The sequence below is a fragment of the Mauremys reevesii genome, linkage group 9 (assembly GCF_016161935.1).
Source record: "Mauremys reevesii isolate NIE-2019 linkage group 9, ASM1616193v1, whole genome shotgun sequence".
NCBI lineage: Eukaryota > Metazoa > Chordata > Testudines > Geoemydidae > Mauremys > Mauremys reevesii.
Window position 1 is genome coordinate 50,102,105 of NC_052631.1, and position 21,706 is coordinate 50,123,810.

The following is a 21,706-nucleotide window of genomic DNA, read 5'->3' on the forward strand; positions in this document are numbered from 1 at the left end:
CACACTGGCATTTGGCGGAGGATTCTCTATTAATTACAGTAAGAATTAACTTTACAGACATAGAATTAGCCTATAATTTGGCACTGGGAGTCAGATGTTCCCATCTGAGGAGCTGTGATAGGAACATGCTGCATTCTCTCTGCCTCCCTATCTCCTCCAGAGCCCTAGGGTGCAAGACCCACATCTGGGAGCAAGGTGCTGCCCCCTTGTGAATATTACATTGCACTATCGAATCCCACTGGGTGGGTGTGGATACACGGCACCTACTGGAACCCACAGTCACTGCCTTGAGCTGCACAATGGCACATGCTGCACCCACCCACCCCAGTCCTGAGAGGGCCACACTATCCTAATTTGTGGGATGAGTGCTGGGTGCTGGGGCATATGGGTCTGCAGTCACTGTCCATGTCTCTGAGGCTGAATGGGGAAACAATGCTGCAGCTCCAGCTGATATGCCTTGGCCTGGCCTCCCCATGATGGAGGCCACTGTGAGCACTTAAATCCTGTGCTCCAGTCCCTCCACTTTGCTCCCACTGCCTGGTCCTCATCCTAGTTCAGGTGCCAGCTACAGCAGAGACCATGTTTTCACGTACAGACCACCACCACAGCTGCACTCTTCTGGGACAATGTCGTCCCAAAGCTCAGGAAGAAGTACACGAGAGCTAGGGATAAAGCATTCTTTGCCACAGGGACCTGGCTACAGAACAATCTCCCAGAGGAGGGGAGGCCAGGCCAGAGTCTGAGGAACTTTAGGAAACAATGCAAAACTCTCCTCTCTGAGGAAGCCTTTCCACTGTCAACAGTCCGACACTCACAACATCAGCACACCCAGCCAGACCCAAGGGAAAGAGCTTTCCAGACCCTGAAAAGGGAGGAGAACCAAAGACTCCATGATGCTCACCAAAGCTCTTGCTTTGCCCCTCCACTGTACGTGGAAGCTGCTTAGATATTACAGCATTGCGGAACCTCATGGTTGGCAGGAGTCTGCGGCAGGCTGGTTGTGTGCTCAGTACAGACACACACGGAGGCTGCCCAGACCATAGGAGTGCCAGCTGCACAGTTCTGTTCGCGGGACAGGATATCACTGGAACTGGCTCTACTTCAGCAGATTCTGACTATTTACAGCCAGGCAAACTGAAGACCTAAGCAACTTGTGGGTCCCTTCCAGCCACTGGGAGCAAACCTCTTCCCAGCAGCCTGTGCTGTGCATGGCCGCGTAAGGGCAGCTGTTTGAGTGTGTTACTGAAGTACTAAAGAGGGGTCAAAAAGAACTGGAGAATGTTGCTATGAAGAACAGACACCCTGGCACCTCCAATACACAAGATCCCTAGAGTCTAAGGCTAGAGAGAACATGAGCTCAGAGTAGATGATCTACAGGATGCCACCTGGTAAAGGATATTGACTTCCATTTCTAACCTAACACAAAGTCACGAGTTGCCCGTGCTCCGCATCAGCTGCCAGTGTGCAGAGCAGACAGGAGAGTAGGAGCAGGACAGATGTTGCTTACCCAGGATGTTGAGCTGCGAGATGCTGGAACCTTGTTGCCGAGACTCTGGGGAACACTGGCAGATCTTGCGTTTGAAGGACATGAAGAGGTGCTGGCAGAGCTCCTCAGGAATATCCACCTCCAGGTACGTCTTCATGAAGAGCCGAAACCCCTCGTAGTCAATGGGCTACGGAGGGGAAACAAAGGATGCTGTTAGAAATACCCTGCCCACCCACAGAGCCGCTCTGCTCCAAACCATGGTTTCCACAGGGCAGTTAGCTTCCCACAGTATGCTCCAGGCAGGACTCTTTCTGAGATGCCTATGGGAAAGGGGAAAAGGGTTTTCCAAACATTGCCAGTGTCTACACCAGGGGGGTATGAAACTGGGAGCTGCTTGGAGAGCCCTTGGGGAAGCCACACCCCATGAGCCTGCTGGAACATGCACAATCCCATTTTGAAAATCTACAGGACTGTGAGCGGGGTCTCGTGGATGGAGCTTGGTTTGTGGGAGGTACTTCCCCCAACCCCTGCCAGAGTTTAACCCCTGCCATTGGGTGTGACTGCTTTAACTCCTCCACACCCAGCTTCCTGCCCTGAAAGCGCTGAGGCCAGGCCCTCCATGGGCATGACCGCTCACATGCCAGCCAGCCAGGAGCCGCTTTGCTGGGCTGCACTTCAGGGACTGGAAAGGGGAAATGTCTTCATGCCACCTTTCCCTTCCCTCCCAGCTAGTGCGACTCTGCCCGAGCTCTCTCCTCCTGGCCATGCAGATGTATCCCCGGCTGCCCTTTCCGTGCTGGGGCACAGGGAGATGATCTCCACTCTCTACCGGCCCAGAGAGGAGGTGTTGTGTAGCTCTTTGGCCATAGCAGGAAGCAGGTCGCTGAGCCCAGGAGATTTCCCCTTCGTTGGCTGCACTGGAGAAGGGTGAGCAGGTGTTGGGAAGCTGCCAGCCTCCCTCTTCTCACAAGCCCTCTTGGGGCTGGACGCTGACACCAGTGAATGGTAACTGCCCCCTTCCCCTCAGCTCCTGGTGGACAGGAGCCCACCACCTGTCCCCAGCATGGCTGGATCTGACTGGTACCCACGCTGGCGGTGCCAGTGGAGAGCTGATGTGCCCGGATGGGGATGCCAAAGGGAGCCATGCCCTGCTCTTTTCCATGCAGTCTCTGCCTGTCGTGGTACCATTCTCCTGCGCTGCCATTGCACACAGCACTGATCTGAACAGGGCTCTGCAGGAGCTGATGTTTCTCCCCTCTGTTCTCAGCCCCGAGGGAGAGCCCTTGGAGAGGCTACATGGGGAGAGGTGTGGTGGGCCCCATCCAGCATGTCTACATGGCAGACATGGGGTCTAAGTGCAGCATGCGGGGAGAGGGCAGAGAGCTTTGATTTAGCGAGCTCGTGTACCGAGAGCAGTGACTGCACCACAGCATAGGCTGTTTAGAGTGTGGGGTCTCAGCACCCAAGCTAGCTCAATCTACATGCGGTGATCACACCCCAGGCCATGCCACTTAGCTTTTCAAATCTTTCCTCAACAATCAAACCCTCCAGTCTCCTGCCTCCGTGCACGGCACATCTCAGTCCCGACACTGTTCGAACTGAGCTTTCTGAATTTAACCGCACAGGCATTAATTACCCACACAGGCCTTCAACCTAACATTTCATGGCAATGTGCCTGTGGCATCGAGGTCCGAACATCTCTGTTCACTTGGGCGGCGTAGCCAATAACTCCTGCCGCAGTGACATGCAATCACAGCCGTTTCCATGGATAGTTTTGGAAAGTTAAAGGGCTTGTTCAATATTCAGTGATTTCTGTACGGTATCACCTGTGGCACATGGGCTAAGGTTGGGTCTGCAGAACACTATGCACAGAGCGATATGGAGGGGTTCCCTGGCCCATCAAGATGGGACTGTACCCACGCTAGGTGGTGTGGAGGGGTACCCAGACCCATCTCTGGCTTGGCAGCGAAATACCAAACTCCTTGGATCTGGGAAAGGCTGCAGCTGTCTGTCATCATTGCAGAGATTTTCTGGCAGTGGGAAAGACACCTGCCAAGTGCAGCCCTCGCCACCTCCCATCGCTAGGGGGAAGACTGGCTACCCAGCAGCCGGGACATTGCCATTTGCTTACTGTCTTGTGGGGCCCTAACAAAAGTGGCTCTCCCTGGGCTCTGTACCTTTTCTCCTGGTGCTGACTGGTCTTTGCTTACCCTGGCCACAGGTGCATGGCTGGGTGATGGCTTCCCTGTTGGGACTCCTAGCTGAGCGTGCGAAAGCCAGCATGCAGAGCCGAAGCTAATAACCTAACCACAGCCACCCACCACAACTCAAGTGGGGAGAAGAAGGCAGGCCTCTTACTTGGTTCAGGGTATCTTGCTTCTGCAGCAGATGAGAGCAGAGAAAACAGAGAGGAGAGTTTAGTGAGCGGCAGGAGGGCAGGAGCCCTGGCTGTGCTAGCACACGCCCAGAGACACACTGTGCAGGGAACGGCGTTGCCACCTTACTTTGCAAGTCTCAGGCTATGTGGTGCTTTTCTGACAGCCCCACCTGCCGGAGTCAAGAGACTGCAGGAGAATCTCAGCTTTCATTTATAAACAAGGGAAGTTTCCAGTCCACACCACTGCAGAGAAAAGCTTGAAAATGTGACCCAAGTTTGCCCTAAAAGCTTGAAAGCTGGGAGGAAAATAAAAAGAACCCAATGTTTGTTTTAAAAATTGCATGACTCTTAAGCTAATCTCATGATTTTGGGGGACCTGGCTCATGCTTTGTGAATGTTTGGGGTTGGTGATGCTGGGGAAGTGGGAAAGAGAGGCCTTTAAAGAGTTAAACTACAAAAATAACCAGTTGGGGGTTCTGCTGCTGTTCCCAAGAAACCCCTAACCCAACCCTGTGCTTTACACTGCACTGCCCCAGCTCGGTGGTGTGGACTGGCCTAGCAGGCTGGAGCTCCCAGTCATGCTTTGGCAGCCGCCTCACTCTGACAGAACTTCTGAGTAGTTTTGGGCAGACCAGGCATTGACCTGCCCAATACCCAGATGCGGAGGAGAGTGCCAGGCCCAGCACTCAGCAGTGAGGCTACAGCCCAAGCACCAGGGGTAATTGCAGGTGGTGATTGCAGGACAGGGGCAGAACGTCAGAAGGAAAAGGGGAGAGACAGAATTAAGGGAGGAAGGCCAGATAGGAAGGACCAAGCCACGGAAGGGGAAGGAGGTGGTAATGAGAGGAACAGGGAGCCATGAGGAGAAGAAGTCAGAAGACGACACTGAAGTGGACAGATGAGAAAACAGCCAGCCGGCAGGTGGATAAGCCGAAGCAATGATGGGCTGGGATAACAACAGCTTGGAAGAGAGAGGGAGGGGAAGGGAAAACATCTGCCAGCTAGCCAGAAGGGTCCAGAAAGCAAAGATGACCACAGAGCTGGACACTACCATTCTTGATCCACCATGGGGACAGCAAGGCTTGCCTTGAGCCAGGGGTTCTCAGCTTGGAACTTGTGGCCGCCAATGGGGGCGAGACCACCTTTCTTTCCTTCATAGCTAGATGGGTGGTGGTGGCCCTGGAACTTTTCCATATTGTGACCCCAAGTTGAAAACCAACAACCCCTGCCTTAAGGGGTGTACTAAGGTAGAGGACATGTTTGCCCAACTGAAAGGTGGCCATCCTTTCACCCTGGCCTTTCAGACTTGGCATATGGGGATGTATTTCTCATTGGCTTATGCCTCTGTTGGCACACCCAGAGCTCTTGTCTGTCTTGATGGAACTGCAGGTCAGCTAATGAGAATGTCACAAAATGATCTTAAAATTGTGAAGACAAATGGAGCTTTATGTTCATCTTGGTATTTATACCTCCCATCGCCACAGCAGCTGAATGGCGCTGAGCAAACATCTATCCAGGGCAGCAAATATACCTTCAGAGCTGGCTCCTCATCTGATGTCACTTGACAAATCTGCACTGCAGTCACTAGACCTACACCAGTTCACACCAGCTGCAGATCTGGCCCTCTGCGGGAAGTCACCGATTGTACTGCTTGGGGGCATGAAGTCCCTTGGCTGTATTATTCCATCACCAGCAGCACGCTATTATCACCCAGAAGTGCACATGCGGTTACCTTCTATTGCTCAAACAAGCTTTTGCAGCAACACACACAGAAACAATGCCAGTGGGATTCTGGAGGCATTGTACCTGGGAGCACAAAGTGTGAGTCACCAGAGCCCAGGGTGCAAATTACTTCGTTCCTTGTCTCCCCGGTGCTATTGTTCATACTTTTATCGGTAAGGTCTGAGCTGGGTTTTTGGGCAGGAAAGTGGCAGATAGTTTAAGGTGGGCGCCAATACTTTGGCAGATGCAAAGAATCTATTGGAAAAATCAGTGGACTGACTAGGTTAGCTGGTAATTACAAGTAAGCAGGGGAAGCTGGTGGAATGGGGTAGCTGGTCCAATAACAAAGTGGTTTGCTTAGCCAGTTTTCTACAAGGCCTTATTCAAGGACCTTAGCGTCCCCGGAGTATAGGGAAAGGACGCAAAATTCACACAAAATTCAACTCAAACAGAAAACACCAAGGTTGGGCAACTGGCCTGCCTTGGAGCAGCTGACTGACTAGCTCTGCCTCTCCAGAGATTATCCCCCACTATGATAATATGGATTCTTGTGGTCCCTCTGAGGACCCGCTTTGAGTGTCATGAATGACACATAGCAATGAGCTGCATCAAGCAGGAGAGGGAGGGATCTAGAAGCGTGTTGAAAGGGTCAATGCTCCGTCCAGTTTCAATTAATGTTCATCTATCCCCTGGAAGTGGGAAGACCAGAGAGGCGGAGAAATAACTAGAAATATTGGCAAGAAAAGCATAAAATAATAAAGTACAACACATGGGAAATAATGAGGCCAGCGTCCATGTGCAGAAAGTAGGAGCAAGTTCAGCAGTAAGTGCTGGCAGTGATAGTGGGCAGCAAATTAGATAGAAGTTCCAACTGGATGGAGCTGCATAAAAGGCCAGTGATGGGCTCCATTCACAGAGCAGAGAGGTGAAGGACCTTCTCAGGGAGCTCTGTTGCCTCTTCATCTGGCATGCTGTGGTCCTGGAGACCTCAGGACCAGACAGATACTGACAAATTTGATAGAGTTCAGAGAAGTGCAACAAAGTCCTTAGGGTGCTGGAGGGACTGATTTATGTGGAAATATTCGAGAACTGAATCCATAGTAAAAAAAAAACAGGAGTACTTGTGGCACCTTAAAGACTAACAAATTTATTTAAGCATGAGACTTCTTCGGATGTATAGAATGGAACACACAGACAGGAGATATTTATACATACAGAGAACATGAAAAGGTGGCATACCAACAGGCAGAGTCTAATCAATTGAGATGAGCTATCGTTAGCAGGAGGAAAAAAAGAAGTGATAATTAAGGAGAACTTAACATAGGAAATAGATTCAATACCACAGTTAATTGTATCTAGTTTTTTGTTGCAAAATTGCCACCTTCAAGTCTGTCACTGAGTGGTTAGAAAGGTTTTTGTGTCCATTTGTGTGTCTGATGTGATTAGGTCCTGTGATGGTGTCACTTGAATAGAACGACACTACTGTGCTAATAAACGATGGTCACATAAATACACTGACCGCTATACTTACTTACATGCCTCCAGCTTCCATCCGGACACACCACACGATCCATTGTCTACAGCCAAGCTCTAAGATGACAGAGATAAACACCTACAAGATCTCTATCAAGCATTCTTAAACCTACAATACCCACCTGCTGAAGTGAAAAACAGATTGACAGAGCCACAGGACAGGCCTAAAAAGAAAATAACAGAACACCACTAGCCATTACCTACAGCAAAACCTCTCCAGCGCATCATCAAAGATTTACAACCTATCGATCTTGGGAGACAGGCCAGTCCTTGCATCAGACACACCATCAATGCCATCATGTGCCAGCAATGCCCTCTGCCATGTACATGCCAATCTGACATCAGGAATCAACCTTTCTAACCACTCAGTGACAGACTTGAAGGTGGCAATTTTGCAACAAAAACTTCAATGCAAACTAGATACAATTAACTGTGGTTTAAACAAAGTGTTAAGTTCTCCTCACTTTTCCTCCTGCTAACGATAGCTCATCTCAATCTCTGTATGTATAAATGTGTTCCATTCTATACATCCAAGAAGTGAGCGCTGCCTTTCCAAATGCAAATGGACATCATACCAAAAGGACTAAAGGTAAAATCCATTACAATCTACATACCACACAGACTATGCTGACAGATTGTGCCACAACCTGATCAACATCCTATACAGCAAACAGGGAAGATTAAGACTGAACTCTATTCTGATGAAAACCAACCTTCTACACAAACTTCCTCATGGTAAACTGTCTAAACTGCTACATGGCACAAGGAGCCACAACAATAGCCACCCAACAATATTGTTAATCTTTCCAGCTATTCTCTTAGCCCAGCAGAAGAATCTATCTTCCAGATCCACGAATATGATACAGTTTTTGACCAACACACCTCACAGAATCCTTCCTACCACCGCTATAATAAAAAGGATTCTGCATGGACTCTCCAGAGAACAGACTAGACTTCAAACAACATCACTTGCCCCATAACCAATGCCATCAACAGCCTCAAGAACAACTCTGACATCATAATCAAACAGGCTGACAAAGGAGGTGCACAAGAGGCTAAAAACTCCCCTGAAAGCACAGGAACAGATCTATACAGACACATGCCTGGAACCCCGACCAGGTGTATTCTATTTGCTACCCAAGATCCATAAACCTGGAAATCCTGGACGCCCATCATCTCAGGTATTGGTACTTTAACAACAGGATTGTCTGGCTATGTGGACAGGCCCTATGCCACCAGCACTCCCAGCAGACACCACTGACTTCCTGAGGAAACTACAATCCATCAGTGATCTTCCAGAAAACACCATTCTGCCACTATGGGATGGGAGCCCCCCTACACTAACATTCCACGAAGATGGACTAAAGCACCATCAGGAACAGTATCCCCGATAATATCACCTAACCTGGTGGCTGAACTTTGTGACTTTGTCCTCACCCACAACTATTTCACATTTGGGGACATTCAAGTCAGTGGCACTGCTATGGGTAGCCCTCAGTATGCCAACATCTTTATGGCTGACTTAGAACAACGCTTCCTTAACTCATTGATGACATCTTCATCATCTGGACTCATGGAAAAGAAGGATTTTAACAATTTCCATCCCACCATCAACCTCAGCCTAGACCAATCCACACAAGCGGTCCATTTCCTAGACACTACATGCCTCCAGCTTCCATCCCACACCACACCATTGTCTACAGCCAAGCTCTAAGATTTTGCTCCAATCCCGACAGAGATAAACACCTACAAGATCTCTATCAAGCATTCTTAAACCTACAATACCCACCTGCTGAAAAACAGATTGAGAGCCAGAAGAGCTACAGGACCACCACTAGCCATGATCTTGGGAGACAGGCCAGTCCTTGCTTATAGACAGCCTCCCAACCTGAAGCAAATACTCACCACACCATCAACCTGCACATCTACCAACGTGATATATGCCATCATGTGCCAGCAATGCCCTCTGCCATGTACATTGGCCAAACCGGACAGTCTCTAGCAAAAGAATAAATGGACACAAATCTGACATCAGGAATCATAACATTCAAAACCAGTGGGAGAACACTTCAACCTTTCTAACCACTCAGTGACAGACTTGAAGGTGGCAATTTTGCAAAAACTTCAAAACAGACTCCAAAGAGAGACTGCTGAACTTGAATTAATATGCAAACTAGATACAATTAACTGTGGTTTAAACAAAGACTGGGAATGGTTGGGTCATTACACCAATTGAATCTATTTCCTATGTTAAGTTCTCCCTCCTGCTAACGATAGCTCATCTCAATTGATTATCTCCTGTCTGTGTGTTTCATGTTCTACATAAGAAGTGAGCTTTAGCTCACAGCTCATGCTTAAATAAATTTGTTAGTCTTAAGGTGCCACAAGTACAGACTAACACGGCTGCTACTCTGAAACCTGAATCCATAGTGGATCACACAGCTAAGTGATAGCTGAGGGGAGAGGGGTTAGTAGGCCCTGGAAGGGTGAAAATACCAGGAGTGGAGAAGAAATGAATTTGAGGTGGGTCTAACCAGGAATAATTCATCCAGTGAAAGGTTCTTTCCCACTGTACACTTGCCAGTGTCTAACTTCCTAGGAGAAATAGCAGAAATCCCATCACCTGAGCATTTTAAAAGTGGGCTGAATTGAGTACTAGGGAGCGTTCTGTAGAACACATCCTGTATTTTCTCAGGAGCAGACTAGATGACTCACTAGGTCTCCATCTCTAAAGTCCGTCCCTGTCATCTCTAGGCCACAAGCATCAAAGGGCCATTCTAATTTGAAACAGCCAGAGTAGTTGGACCACGTGGGGGCCACTGAGAGGAGTGGGAGAAGCAAGTCTGCCAGGACATCTCTGAAGACGCTACGGGAATGAGCAAACCCACTAAGCTTTTCCCTGAAGGTGCCAACGTGGGCATAGGTGGCAGGTTTGTATAATTTTTGGTGGGGCCCAGAATGGGTGTAATCTCCCTCTTTCCCTCCCCCGCCCCGCCCTGTAATATGATATATATTTTATTAAATAGTGTAAAAATGGATTGGAAGCCATAAGCGTTTAAGTTTCTTTTTATTGCATAATATCACTGTAATAAATTATTTAACTAAGAATATCAGGTATTAATACTCTTTTGAATATGGAAACGACCATACACTGCGCTGAAACTCCAACTAGAAGCAAGGTGAGTGGAGCTGCGGGGACCCTGGCTAGTAAGGGGCCAGCAGAGGGAACCCCAGAGCGGCGGCGGGCTGAGCAGCTCAGCCTGCACCACACGCCATGAAAAATCAGCTTGCGGCCAACCCCTGTTCTAGAGCATCCCAGCATCCTCTTCTACACCATGCGCTTCCCAAAAGTCCGCACAGGGCATTGACTCTCCCTCCTCTCTGGCCTTTGTCTCTTTTCCAGGCATTAGGAGGCCACCTGATCTCTTTGTTCTCCAACACCTTCAGTTGGCACCTTGCAGGAGAGTGGCCCAGGCCATCAGTTGCCTGGAGACAGGGTGTCGGCCATTCTCTATGCAGACCGCATCACATTGGCCCTCTAGGGCTTTACAACAATCACACACCCTTATCCCACCATCTAGAGCCTTAAGAAATGCACTGGGGAAACTGAGGCACACAGACAGTATTCAGAGAAAACACCTGTATACGACCAGTTACATACTTTGAAGGGTGTAAAATAATCAAATATTTTGCTAAATACAATGATACTCCAAACTGACCACCAAATTTAAGTTGCATGTTTTTCCCCTCAGGTGAGGGTTCTGGGGTGGGGCTGGGGATGAGGGGTTCACTGTGCAGGAGCGTGCTCGGTGATTGGGGTGCAGGCTTTGGGGTGAGGCAGGTCTGAGGATGAGGAACTTGGGGTGCAGACAGGCTGCCCCAGGGCTAGGGCCAGAGAGGACTCCCCATCACCACCACTGGCAGCAGCAAGCTCCAGGGGAGGGACCTCTCCTGCCCCCCACGGCACACACACTCTGCACATGCTCCTAGAGCCCCTCTCAGGTCCAGAAAGCTCACTCCCCTCCCCTATGATGGGTACTGGGGGGGGGCACAGGTGGCCTTCCATGTTGCTGCCTCTCACCATAACTTCACTGTGGATGGGGGATGGGGCTGCCCCTTGCCCAGCATGGGGCAGAAGTGGGGTAGGCAGGGTGGTGGCTGGCTATGGGACGGGGGAGCAGGGTGTCATAAAATTCACCCAAGCCCCAGCTGCTCAGGTCTAGGAAGCCTCCCTCTCCCATCCCTCCTGTGGCGGGTGGGTTGGTGGGTGCTGGGGGAGGGGGCATTGCCTTCACATGTGGCTTCCTGCCTCCCCTGTTCAGCCTGCTGTGCCTCACTGGGGGTAGGAGTGGGGGCTGGGGCTGGGGCTGGGGTAGGGGGGGAATCATAGGGTCAAACACTCACGGAAGCCCCAGCAGCTGCTAAGGTGAGTGATGTCTGTCTCCTGGCCCGTTTGTGTCTCCTCCAGGTAGGGGCAGGAGAGGGGAGGGGAGGGGAGGCCCCCTCAACTCCCCTCCCCCTCCTGAGTGCTTCAGCAGCAGTTAGCATTCCTCTTATGCTAATGCTGCAGCCCTTAGGCTACGGCAGCAGCAGCAAAGGAGAGAGAGACGCGCTGTGCGCTCTCTTTACATTCAGGCAGGGAAGCTCCTAGCTCCAAATATTGGTGAAGCAGAGCCCCTGATTATGAATATTCCTGGGGCTTTAGCCCCAAGAGCCCATATAAGTTGGTGCCCATGAACGTGGGTGGGAGGAAGGGGTTTGACGTGGGTCCCAGGACAGCTCCCTCACGAATGGCAGGGAAGGCGTGCGAGGAGCAGCACTTTGTTTACTAAATTACAAACAAGATGCTGGAGGAAATTTTTACCTTGGGTCAACTCCCCGTCTCCCGCAGCTGATCTGTGCTTCGAAGACATTTTCAATGTAATTAGTCATTGCACAGAATGCATTACACCTACACAATCCCTTCTGTGTACGAGGGATACACTCACTGTGAAAGACACGTCATAGGAGAAGAACAGCCAAAGGCACCGTAGGCAGGAAGCAGTTAGAACTCACTGAGGTCCACCCACCACACATCATTTGTACAATGGCCTGTTTTCTCCTAAGTGCCTGTCCACCGCTCTTTAACAGGCTCCCAAGCGCAGCAACTAGTGATGCCTTTTGTTGCTCTGTTCCATGTGGTAATTACCTTTGGAGACAAGAAGTTCCCTCTGTGCTGGCTCCTTGTCTAAAGTCAGTTTGTATTCTTTGGCTCTAGCCCTGTTGTGTTCTTGAATAGTTCTGCCACTTTCACTGCCTCTCCTAGCTGAGGACAACCCACTGCCTGTTCTCAATCACCTCGCTTCGAATGATTCTAAACCAAACATCCCTGAGCTCTTTACAGTTACAACATTTGCTAAAGGCTCTGTCCTATTGGATCTCATCTGAGCCTTTCAAAAAGCATCGTCTACAAAACCCAGACGTCCCAGGAGACGGGTTACAAGGAACAGACTCTTCCCAGACCTAGTCCGATAGGAGAGTCCATTGTCCCAGCCCTGTTCATGGCTAAAGAGTGGGGGTTGGAAAGTGTGAGGGGGAACAGAGACAGGTTTCATTGGGGGAGCACAGCCATATAGGGAGAAAATGGGGGTGGGGGTGTTTCATTTGCAAAGAGTGAGGCTGAATGCAGATACGTTGGACAGGACTTTATTAAATGCTGTGCATGGCTCTCTCTGTCCATGTGACTGAGCTGCTTCCAACCTAACTCCCTGCATTCCCTGTTCTGTCATCAATGCCCAAAACTGTAGATAGTTCAGCATGTTAATAGATTCAATGCCTTGGTCTCTTTGCCCCAACTCACTGATGCTGGGTAGATGTGCTCTTCTCAGGTGCCAGCTAACACCAGTAATGGTCCTGGACATTATCTGGTCTCTACCTGGTAGCACTGGAGGTGCATCAACATGTGCTCAAATCTCTTTGGAGCACTAAGATGTGGCTTTGCCATGATTGTCTCTAGGGGTTTGTGGTCTGATTGCCCTATTGCTTGATGGCCATAGGTGTCTGGGTGGAATCATTCCACTCCAAACACCACAGCCAGAAGCTCTTTTTCTCTTCAGGCTTTACCCCTCTTCAGTCTCTGACAGGGCTCTGCTGGCGTAAGAGACCGGCTACTCCTGCAGAAGAGCTACACCCAATCCTTTCTCTGATGCATCACACTGGAATGTCAGAGGCTCCTCTGGCTGGTGGTGTTTCAGGACAGGGGCCTCCATTATTATGTGTTTCAGTGTATCCAATGCTTGCTGTTGGGGACCTGCCCAGTCCCACTCAATATCCAGCCTTGTGAGCTGACGAGTGGGTTCTGCCACTGCAGCCAGAACTTGGACAGAATTTTTATCGTTCCTATGAAGCACCATTCCCCTTTCACACCCACTGGAGCTGGCAGGTCTAACTGCCTTGGTTTTGTTGGGACCTGCCTTCAGTTCCTTGCTGTGAGCAGATGTCCAATGTATGTCACTTCATGCTGTTCGCATCATATTTTTTCTGGGTTGAGTTTTATATCTTGTGCCTCCATCACAGTGGAAAAGATTGTTGTTTTCTGTCACAATCTCGTTCAGTTTCTGTATTGTTGCTCCTCTCCCTACAATAAGAATATCATCTGCAATTATGTTCACTCCAGGCAGTCCTTCCAGCACTTGAGTGAGTCTTCTCTGGAACACATCTGGTGCTGGGCTTATGCCCATCACCACGTGCAGCCACGTGTAGGGACCGAATGGTGTTGCAAAGGTTGTCAGCATGTTGCACTCTTTCTCCAGGCTGTTGTACCAAAACCCATTCCTCACATCACAGCTGTAGAGATTCTGGCTTTGGAGAGTTCTAGCGAGATGGCATGAGTTGTGAGCAGTGGACCGTGACATCTTTTCAAAGCCCAGTTCAGTGACTCTGAGTCTATCCAGATGTGTTATTTGGCTGATGGCTGTCCTGGCCTCTACAGGTGCTATGATTTATAGATTCTAAGGCCAGAAGGGACCATTATGATAATCTAGTGTGCCCTCCTGTATAACACAGGCCAGAGACCTGCCCCACAATAAATCCTAGAGCAGATCTTTTAGAAAAAGAGTCCACCTTGATTTAAAAATTGTCAGTAATGGAGAATCCTCCACAACCCTTGGGTAAATTGATCCAATGGTTAATTACTCTCACCATTAAAAATGTACTCCCTATTTTCAGTCTGGATTTGTCTAGCTTCAACTTCCAGCCACTGGATCATATTATACCTTTCACTGCTAGACTGAAGAGTCCATTATTAAATATTTGTTCCCTGTTTGATGCCCCTGCTCTGCAGACTTCTAAGCTCAATGCTACAGTACGTGGTGCCATTGGAATTTTCCTTCATGGTAAACACCCAGGTTCTACTATGGGGTGTACTTGCAGTTTCAGCTTTCTTTTGAGACACTCCTTGTCTTGGAACACATCCCCATAGGCTCTTAAAATTACCTCCATTGTCCATGGAACTCCCCCTTTTGCTTCTTGCTCTGCCTCTACAACAGTCTGATGCTCTCCTCGATCAGATCCAGGGCTTGTACGGCTGTATGCCCCAAGAGGGGTCTGTGGCACTTACCATCCACCACCACAAACTTCAGCTGGCCCCGGTGGTTGTTTTCCAGACTAGTTACAAGGAGGTGACATTTTTCTATGGGCTGCATTGTGCTCTCATTGTATGTTATTAGATTGCAACTGCTCTTTGTGATGGGCGTGTTCGAGCGCAATACACACCAAGGAATCACACTGCAGGAGGCCCCACTAGCCCGCTGAAATCATACAAGGCTTTTCCCTAGTAACACTGTCGTATGCACAGAGGTTGGTCTGGTCTCTTGTTGCTCTCCTGGCCCACAGCCTGAGCCCGATATGCTCTTGGGCTCCAGGAGAGAGTCATGGTGTCACCACCGCTGCCCACTGTGCCCTCCCCCTCTTGTACATGTCTGGCTGAATCTCTCTGGATCCTTCCTCTGCTCTGGCACACGCTGCTAAAATGGTTCAACTTGCCATGTTCCTTGCAATGCTGTCCAGTGCAGAGCCCATCTCCTCTACCTGCTCATGCCGTCTCCCTCGGTAAATGCATCTCATGATGGATATGAAGCCCTGGCCACCTGCTCGCCTTTGCTGTTGTCTCACTGTACATACTTCTGAGGCTGTTGTGCCTCCTAGAGCTGTCATCCTTTCTCTTGCAGCTTCCACTGCACGTCCCAAGGGAAAGCATCTGTCTAGTCTGAGATCACCTTCCTGGAGCGGCCGCTTCCACAGGCGGGATCCCAAGTGCTGCAGACTGTCCTGTCCTGAATCAAGGAGTCTGACAAGCAGAGCTGTCCCTTGGGTACAGTGAATCGGGGTGACTGCCCCAGGCTCCACACTTTGGGGGGCCCCACGCTCCAGGGCTGGAGTGCTCACCGGCAGCCTCCCTACCAGAACCTCCCCCCGCTGCCTGCTGGCGGGTCCCGCTGATCAGCACCTCCCACTCCTTCCCAGTGCCTACCGCTTGCTGTGGATAGGATGATTTGTGGTGTCAGAAGGTGCTTGGGGGGAGGGGAGAGGAGTGAGAGTGCAGCACGCTTGGAGGAGGGGGCAGGGTGGGAAGAGGTGGGGTGGGGCCTTAGGGAAGGGGTGGAGTGGGGGCAGGGCCTGGGCAGAGCCGGGGGAAGCACCTCCCCAGCAGATTAGAAACTCAGCACCTATGTCCCGGGCCCCGCACCCCTCTAAGGACAGCCCTGCTGACAACTCCCCAGAATCACATGTGGCAGTCAGTGTGTGTAAGGCAGTAGCATAGGGGTCCATCCCCTTCCATTAGGATGGGTCTCTAGTCACTCTGCAGTTCTGCATCGGGGAGCAACAGGGCGCTGCTGTGAGGCTTGAGGCCATGGTGAGCTTCAGAGCGGTGCTGACCTCTCTGCTCTGTTCCCTAGTATGGTAAAGTAGCAGTTTCACTTTCCTGCTGTTGTCATCCTCCTGCATGGCCAGGTCTGTGCACAGCTCAGCTCCTCCTTCGCCCGGGTCCATCGCTGGGCTAGGTTTGTGCCTGCACAATCCAGGGCTGGGGGTGTCAGACCAAGTGCCACGGCTCACGCTGCCAGCTGCTGTGCTGCAGAGAACTCACCACTCCGGTGCTGCCACCGCGTTTCATTTGCAAAGAGTGAGGCTGGAGGTGGGTAAGCTGAACAAGTGGAACTTTATTAAACCCTGTGCACTGCTCTGTCCACGTGGCCACGTTACTTCCAGCCCAGCTCCGTGCACTGCCTGTTCTGCTGGTGTCTCATCACTAATAGTCCCTCCTGGGAACATGGGCGTTCTGACTCCAATTCCACTGATCGTGATACAGAAGGGAGGGGCAAAGATCAGGTATTTGGGTAAAAGGTGACAACCAAACCAACCGGTGGAGTTCAAATATTATTGATGGAGAAGGTGGCAAACTCTTTCCTCTCTGTGACAGACATGGAGTACAGTTGCCAACTTTCACGCAGGAAACAAGCACCCCGACTTTCACAATAAGCCAAAAAATCAAGCTAATCCCATTTCAAAACAAGGCCAAAACAAGCCAGTCCCTAAGAACCCCAACACGCTGTGACTAGATCCCCCCGGCGTGCAGTCTGGAACTGTGGTGGGCCCGCTGGGCATCCCCCTTGCCCCTGCTTGCCGGGAGCCGGTCAAAAAAACAGAAGCAACAAGCTACAACAAGCAACAAGCCAAACAAGCAACAAGCCACAAGCCAAAAAGTAGCCAACAAGAAGCTCACAAGCCAATTAAGCCCCCCCACCCCAAAGCCCAATTTCTGCATTTTTTTCATGGGTTTGGCATGTATGACTTGGAGGAGCTTTGTGATAATCTGAGAAAATTGATATGTAACCTAGTTATTGAGAGCAAGTCTATAACTTATACTGGATCATAGGATGCTTATCATAGGCCTATAATACTTTAATTCAAAGGGGACAAGCAGGAAAGCAACACAGTTTTCCCAAATAAGAACATCCAGGTACACACTTGAAAGACAATGGGTCAAGGATCCTGCTTCCCGTCTCCAAGTTGCAAGCCTGGTTTTGCCAAAGCTGGGAATTACCAGTCCTCCCAACAGCCCTGGGATTCATGGGACTGTCCCACTGTGAGCCCCAAACCTTTCTGTCCTTGCTGAAGTAGAACATTTCCCACATTCAGGGCTGCCCAAAGGTTTGGCCTGCCCACCTCTCCACCTCCATCTCTGAGGGATTGAAGGGCCAAACCTAAGTGGCTCTGTGTCCTGCTTTAGCCACTTGAAATGCTGGGAGATCTGAGTTACTAGATCAAAGAGCTATACCCAGTTAAAAAGTTACTTGATTCCTGCCAAGGGGGTCAGTTGCCAGGGGCTGTCTAGGGAGTTGTCTGTGAGCTCTGACGCGGACACAACATGGGTCCTGCTGGAGTGTTTGAAGACATTAGGGCCTTCCCCAGCTCCAGGGAATGGTGAGCCTCAGAGAGAGGCAGACATGCATACAGACTGGCTATTGTTTTTAAGATCTGTTTTCTCTTAAACGCTTTTGTTCTAAATAAATGATCTCTTGCTTTCAAGAGAAAGTATGGTCACTGGATACCACTGTCATTGCCCTGTAGGGAACAGACCTCCAGTTGCTTGACATACATCAGGCCTGCAGATGTAATTGCAGTTGATGCACGGGTGATTGCAGCCCAGAGCCTGGTGTGAGAATGGGAGAGTCACATAACTCCATCCTCAGATAGGTGACTGCTCAAGGCCTGAGACACGGTGCACTTGGAAAGACCGGGGTGGGGAGGCAGAGGTGCAATTAGCTCAGTAGCTATGACACACTTATCAGCCTTTCTGGCCTCTTGGAAGGGGATGAATATGTAACATGCTGATGTTATAAACCTCCTTACCTGCTCTGGGTTATATTTTGAGAGGACTCCATCCCCTTGGAACTCTTCCAAGACATCCTTCAGCTTCTTAGTGGAATCTAGGAGGACAGAACCATATATGGAACACTGTGATGCTGATGAAGGAACAGACTTCCCCGCTTGCCATGAAAACCATTAACAGCAGATCAAGTTGTGATGTCACAAGCTTTCCCAGTGATATTAAGCCACCCATTTAGCAACAGGACAGCTAGAGGCTTAGCATGCTAGGAACGGTACCATGTACTTACCCACCTATCATTTCCCCTTCTCTGGAGCAGGCACCCGGTGCTCCAGCCCCCATTACAACTGGGGTTATTCCTCATCTTCCATACTCCTAGTTACTTATTTTGAACCTCCTGCTCTAGCTTCACAATGTGCAGCCAGCAGGGGGAGCTGTACTCCCAGGCACTGGGCCCAAGCTGAGAAAACAAACTATCAAGTCTGACTGGTGAACATTACCAGAGGGTAGCCGTCTGCAGCCAGGGCACTTTAATAAATACATAAGCGGATAAAGGATATACAAAACATGGAAATGAAGCCAGATCCCAGTCAGAGGGAATCCCATCATCTCTCTGCAGGAATGCTCCACAAGGGATTGAGATATTCTAATGGGAATTTAATGCAAAATTGGGTGATGTCCTGAGTGGTGTCTCATTGAACACTAGCTGCTGCTTTCAGGGACAGAAAAATTATAGCTGCGTCAGTAAATTCTCTTGTTCACTTGTTGCACCCATTACTGCTGGGAAGTGGCCAGCAGTAAAACCAATCTGCACAAACAGGAGAGAAACTTAGTGATCTCTCTCCTGCCATCCATCTCCATCCTCTGACGAACAGAGGCTAGGGACACCATTCTTACCCATTCTAGCTAATAGCCATTTATGGACTTAGCCACCATGAATTTATCCAGTCCCCTTTTAAACACTGTTATAGTCCTAGCCTTCACAACCTCCTCAGGTAAGGAGTTCCACAAGTTGACTGTGCGCTGCATGAAGAAGAACTTCCTTTTATTTGTTTTAAACCTGCTGCCTATTAATTTCATTTGGTGACCCCTAGTTCTTGTATTATGGGAATAAGTAAATAACTTTTCCTTATCCACTTTCTCAACATCACTCATGATTTTATATACCTCTATCATATCCTCCGTTAGTCTTCTCTTTTCCAAGCTGAAGAGTTCTAGCCTCTTTAATCTTTCCTCGTATGGGACCCTCTCTAAACCCCTAATCATTTTAGTTGCCCTTTTCTGAACCTTTTCTAGTGCTAGAATATCTTTTTTGAGGTGAGGAGACCACATCTGTACACAGTATTCGAGATGTGGACGTACCATGGATTTATATAAGGGCAATAATATATTCTCAGTCTTATTCTCTATCCCCTTTTTAATGATTCCTAACATCCTGTTTGCTTTTTTGACCACCTCTGCACACTGCATGGACATCTTCAGAGAACTATCCACGATGACTCCAAGATCTTTTTCCTGACTAGTTGTAGCTAAATTAGCCCCCATCATGTTGTATGTATAGTTGGGGTTATTTTTTCCAATGTGCATTACTTTACATTTATCCACATTAAATTTCATTTGCCATTTTGTTGCCCAATCACTTAGTTTTGTGAGATCTTTTTGAAGTTCTTCACAATCTGCTTTGGTCTTAACTATCTTGAGCAGTTTAGTATCATCTGCAAACTTTGCCACCTCACTGTTTACCCCTTTCTCCAGATCATTTATGAATAAATTGAATAGGATTGGTTCTAGGACTGACCCTTGGGGAACACCACTAGTTACCCCTCTCCATTCTGAGAATTTACCATTAATTCCTACCCTTTGTTCCCTGTCCTTTAACCAGTTCTCAATCCATGAAAGGACCTTCTCTTTTATCCCATGACAGCTTAATTTACATAAGAGCCTTTGGTGAGGGACCTTGTCAAAGGCTTTCTGGAAATCTAAGTACACTATATCCACCGGATCCCCCTTGTCCACATGTTTGTTGACCCCTTCAAAGAACTCTAATAGATTAGTAAGACACGATTTCCCTTTACAGAAACCATGTTGACTATTGCTCAACAGTTTATGTTTTTCTATGTGAGTGACAATTTTATTCTTAACTATTGTTTCGACTAATTTGCCCAGTACCGACGTTAGACTTACCGGTCTGTAATTGCCGAGATCACCTCTAGAGCCCTTTTAAAATATTGGTGTTACATTAGCTAACTTCCAGTCATTGGGTACCGAAGCCAATTTAAAGGACAGGTTACAAACCTTAGTTAATAGTTCCGCAACTTCACATTTGAGTTCTTTCAGAACTCTTGGGTGAATGCCATCTGGTCCCGATGACTTGTTAATGTTGAGTTTATCAATTAATTCCAAAACCTCCTCTAGTGACACTTCAATCTGTGACAGTTCCTCAGATTTGTCACCTACAAAAGCCAGTTCAGGTTTGGGAATCTCCCTAACATCCTCAGCCGTGAAGACTGAAGCAAAGAATCCATTTAGTTTCTCCGCAATGACTTTATCGTCTTTAAGCGCTCCTTTTGTATTTCGATTGTCAAGGGGCCCCACTGGTTGTTTAGCAGGCTTCCTGCTTCTGATGTACTTAAAAAACATTTTGTTATTACCTTTGGAGTTTTTGGCTAGCTGTTCTTCAAACTCCTCTTTGGCTTTTCTTATTACACACTTACACTTAAGTTGGCAGTGTTTGTGCTCCTTTCTATTTGCCTCACTAGGATTTGACTTCCACTTTTTAAAGGAAGTCTTTTTATCTCTCACTGCTTCTTTTACATGGTTGTTAAGCCACGGTGGCTCTTTTTTAGTTCTTTTACTGTTTTTCTTAATTTGGGGTATACATTGAAGTTTGGCCTCTATTATGGTGTCTTTAAAAAGGGCCCATGCAACTTGCAGGGACTTCACTTTAGTCACTGTACCTTTTAACTTTTGTCTAACTAACCCCCTCATTTTTGAATAGTTCCCCCTTTTGAAATTAAATGCCACAGTGTCGGGCAGTTGAGGTGTTCTTCCCACCACAGAGATGTTGAATGCTATTGTATTATGGTCACTATTTGCAAGCGGTCCTGCTATAGTTACCTCTTGGACCAGCTCCTGCGCTCCACTCAGGATTAAATCTAGAGTTGCCTCTCCCCTTGTGGGTTCCCGTACCAGCTGCTCCATGAAGTAGTCATTTAAAGTATCGAGAAATTTTATCTCTGCATTTCGTCCTGAAGTGAAATGTTCCCAGTCAATATGGGGATAATTGAAATCCCCCACTATTATTGGGTTCTTAATTTTGATAGACTCTCTAATTTCCTTTAGCATTTCATCATCACTATTACTGTCCTGGTCAGGTGGTCGATAATAGATCCCTAATGTTATATTTTTACTAGAGCATGAAATTTCTATCCATAGAGATTCTATGGAACATGTGGATTCGCTTAAGATTTTTACTTCATTTGAATCTACACTTTCTTTCACATATAGTGCCACTCCTCCCCCTGCACGACCTGTTCTGTCCTTCCGATATATTTTGTACCCCAGAATGATTGTGTCCCATTGATTGCTCTCAGTCCACCAGGTTTCTGTGATGCCTATTATATCAAAATCCTCCTTTATCACAAGGCACTCTAGTTCACCCATCTTATTATTTAGACTTCTGGCATTTGTGTACAAGCACTTTAAAAACTTGTCCCTG

General features: G+C 48.6%; 1 protein-coding gene across 4 annotated transcripts in view; it reads right to left on the minus strand.

Annotated features, from left to right (window-relative positions):
* Positions 1-21,706, minus strand: part of DGKG (diacylglycerol kinase gamma) — a 193,108-nt gene that overhangs the window by 100,769 nt on the left and 70,633 nt on the right. For 2 of the 4 annotated variants that reach the window (XM_039488561.1, XM_039488560.1), the window contains 3 exons: positions 18,012-18,088; positions 3,845-3,865; positions 1,508-1,673 (listed from right to left, as the gene is read on the minus strand). In XM_039488561.1, coding sequence (XP_039344495.1) covers positions 1,508-1,673; positions 3,845-3,865; positions 18,012-18,088 — 264 coding nt within the window. The remainder of the gene's footprint in view (positions 1-1,507; positions 1,674-3,844; positions 3,866-18,011; positions 18,089-21,706) is intronic. The other 2 variants (XM_039488563.1, XM_039488562.1) reach the window with 1 other exon arrangement.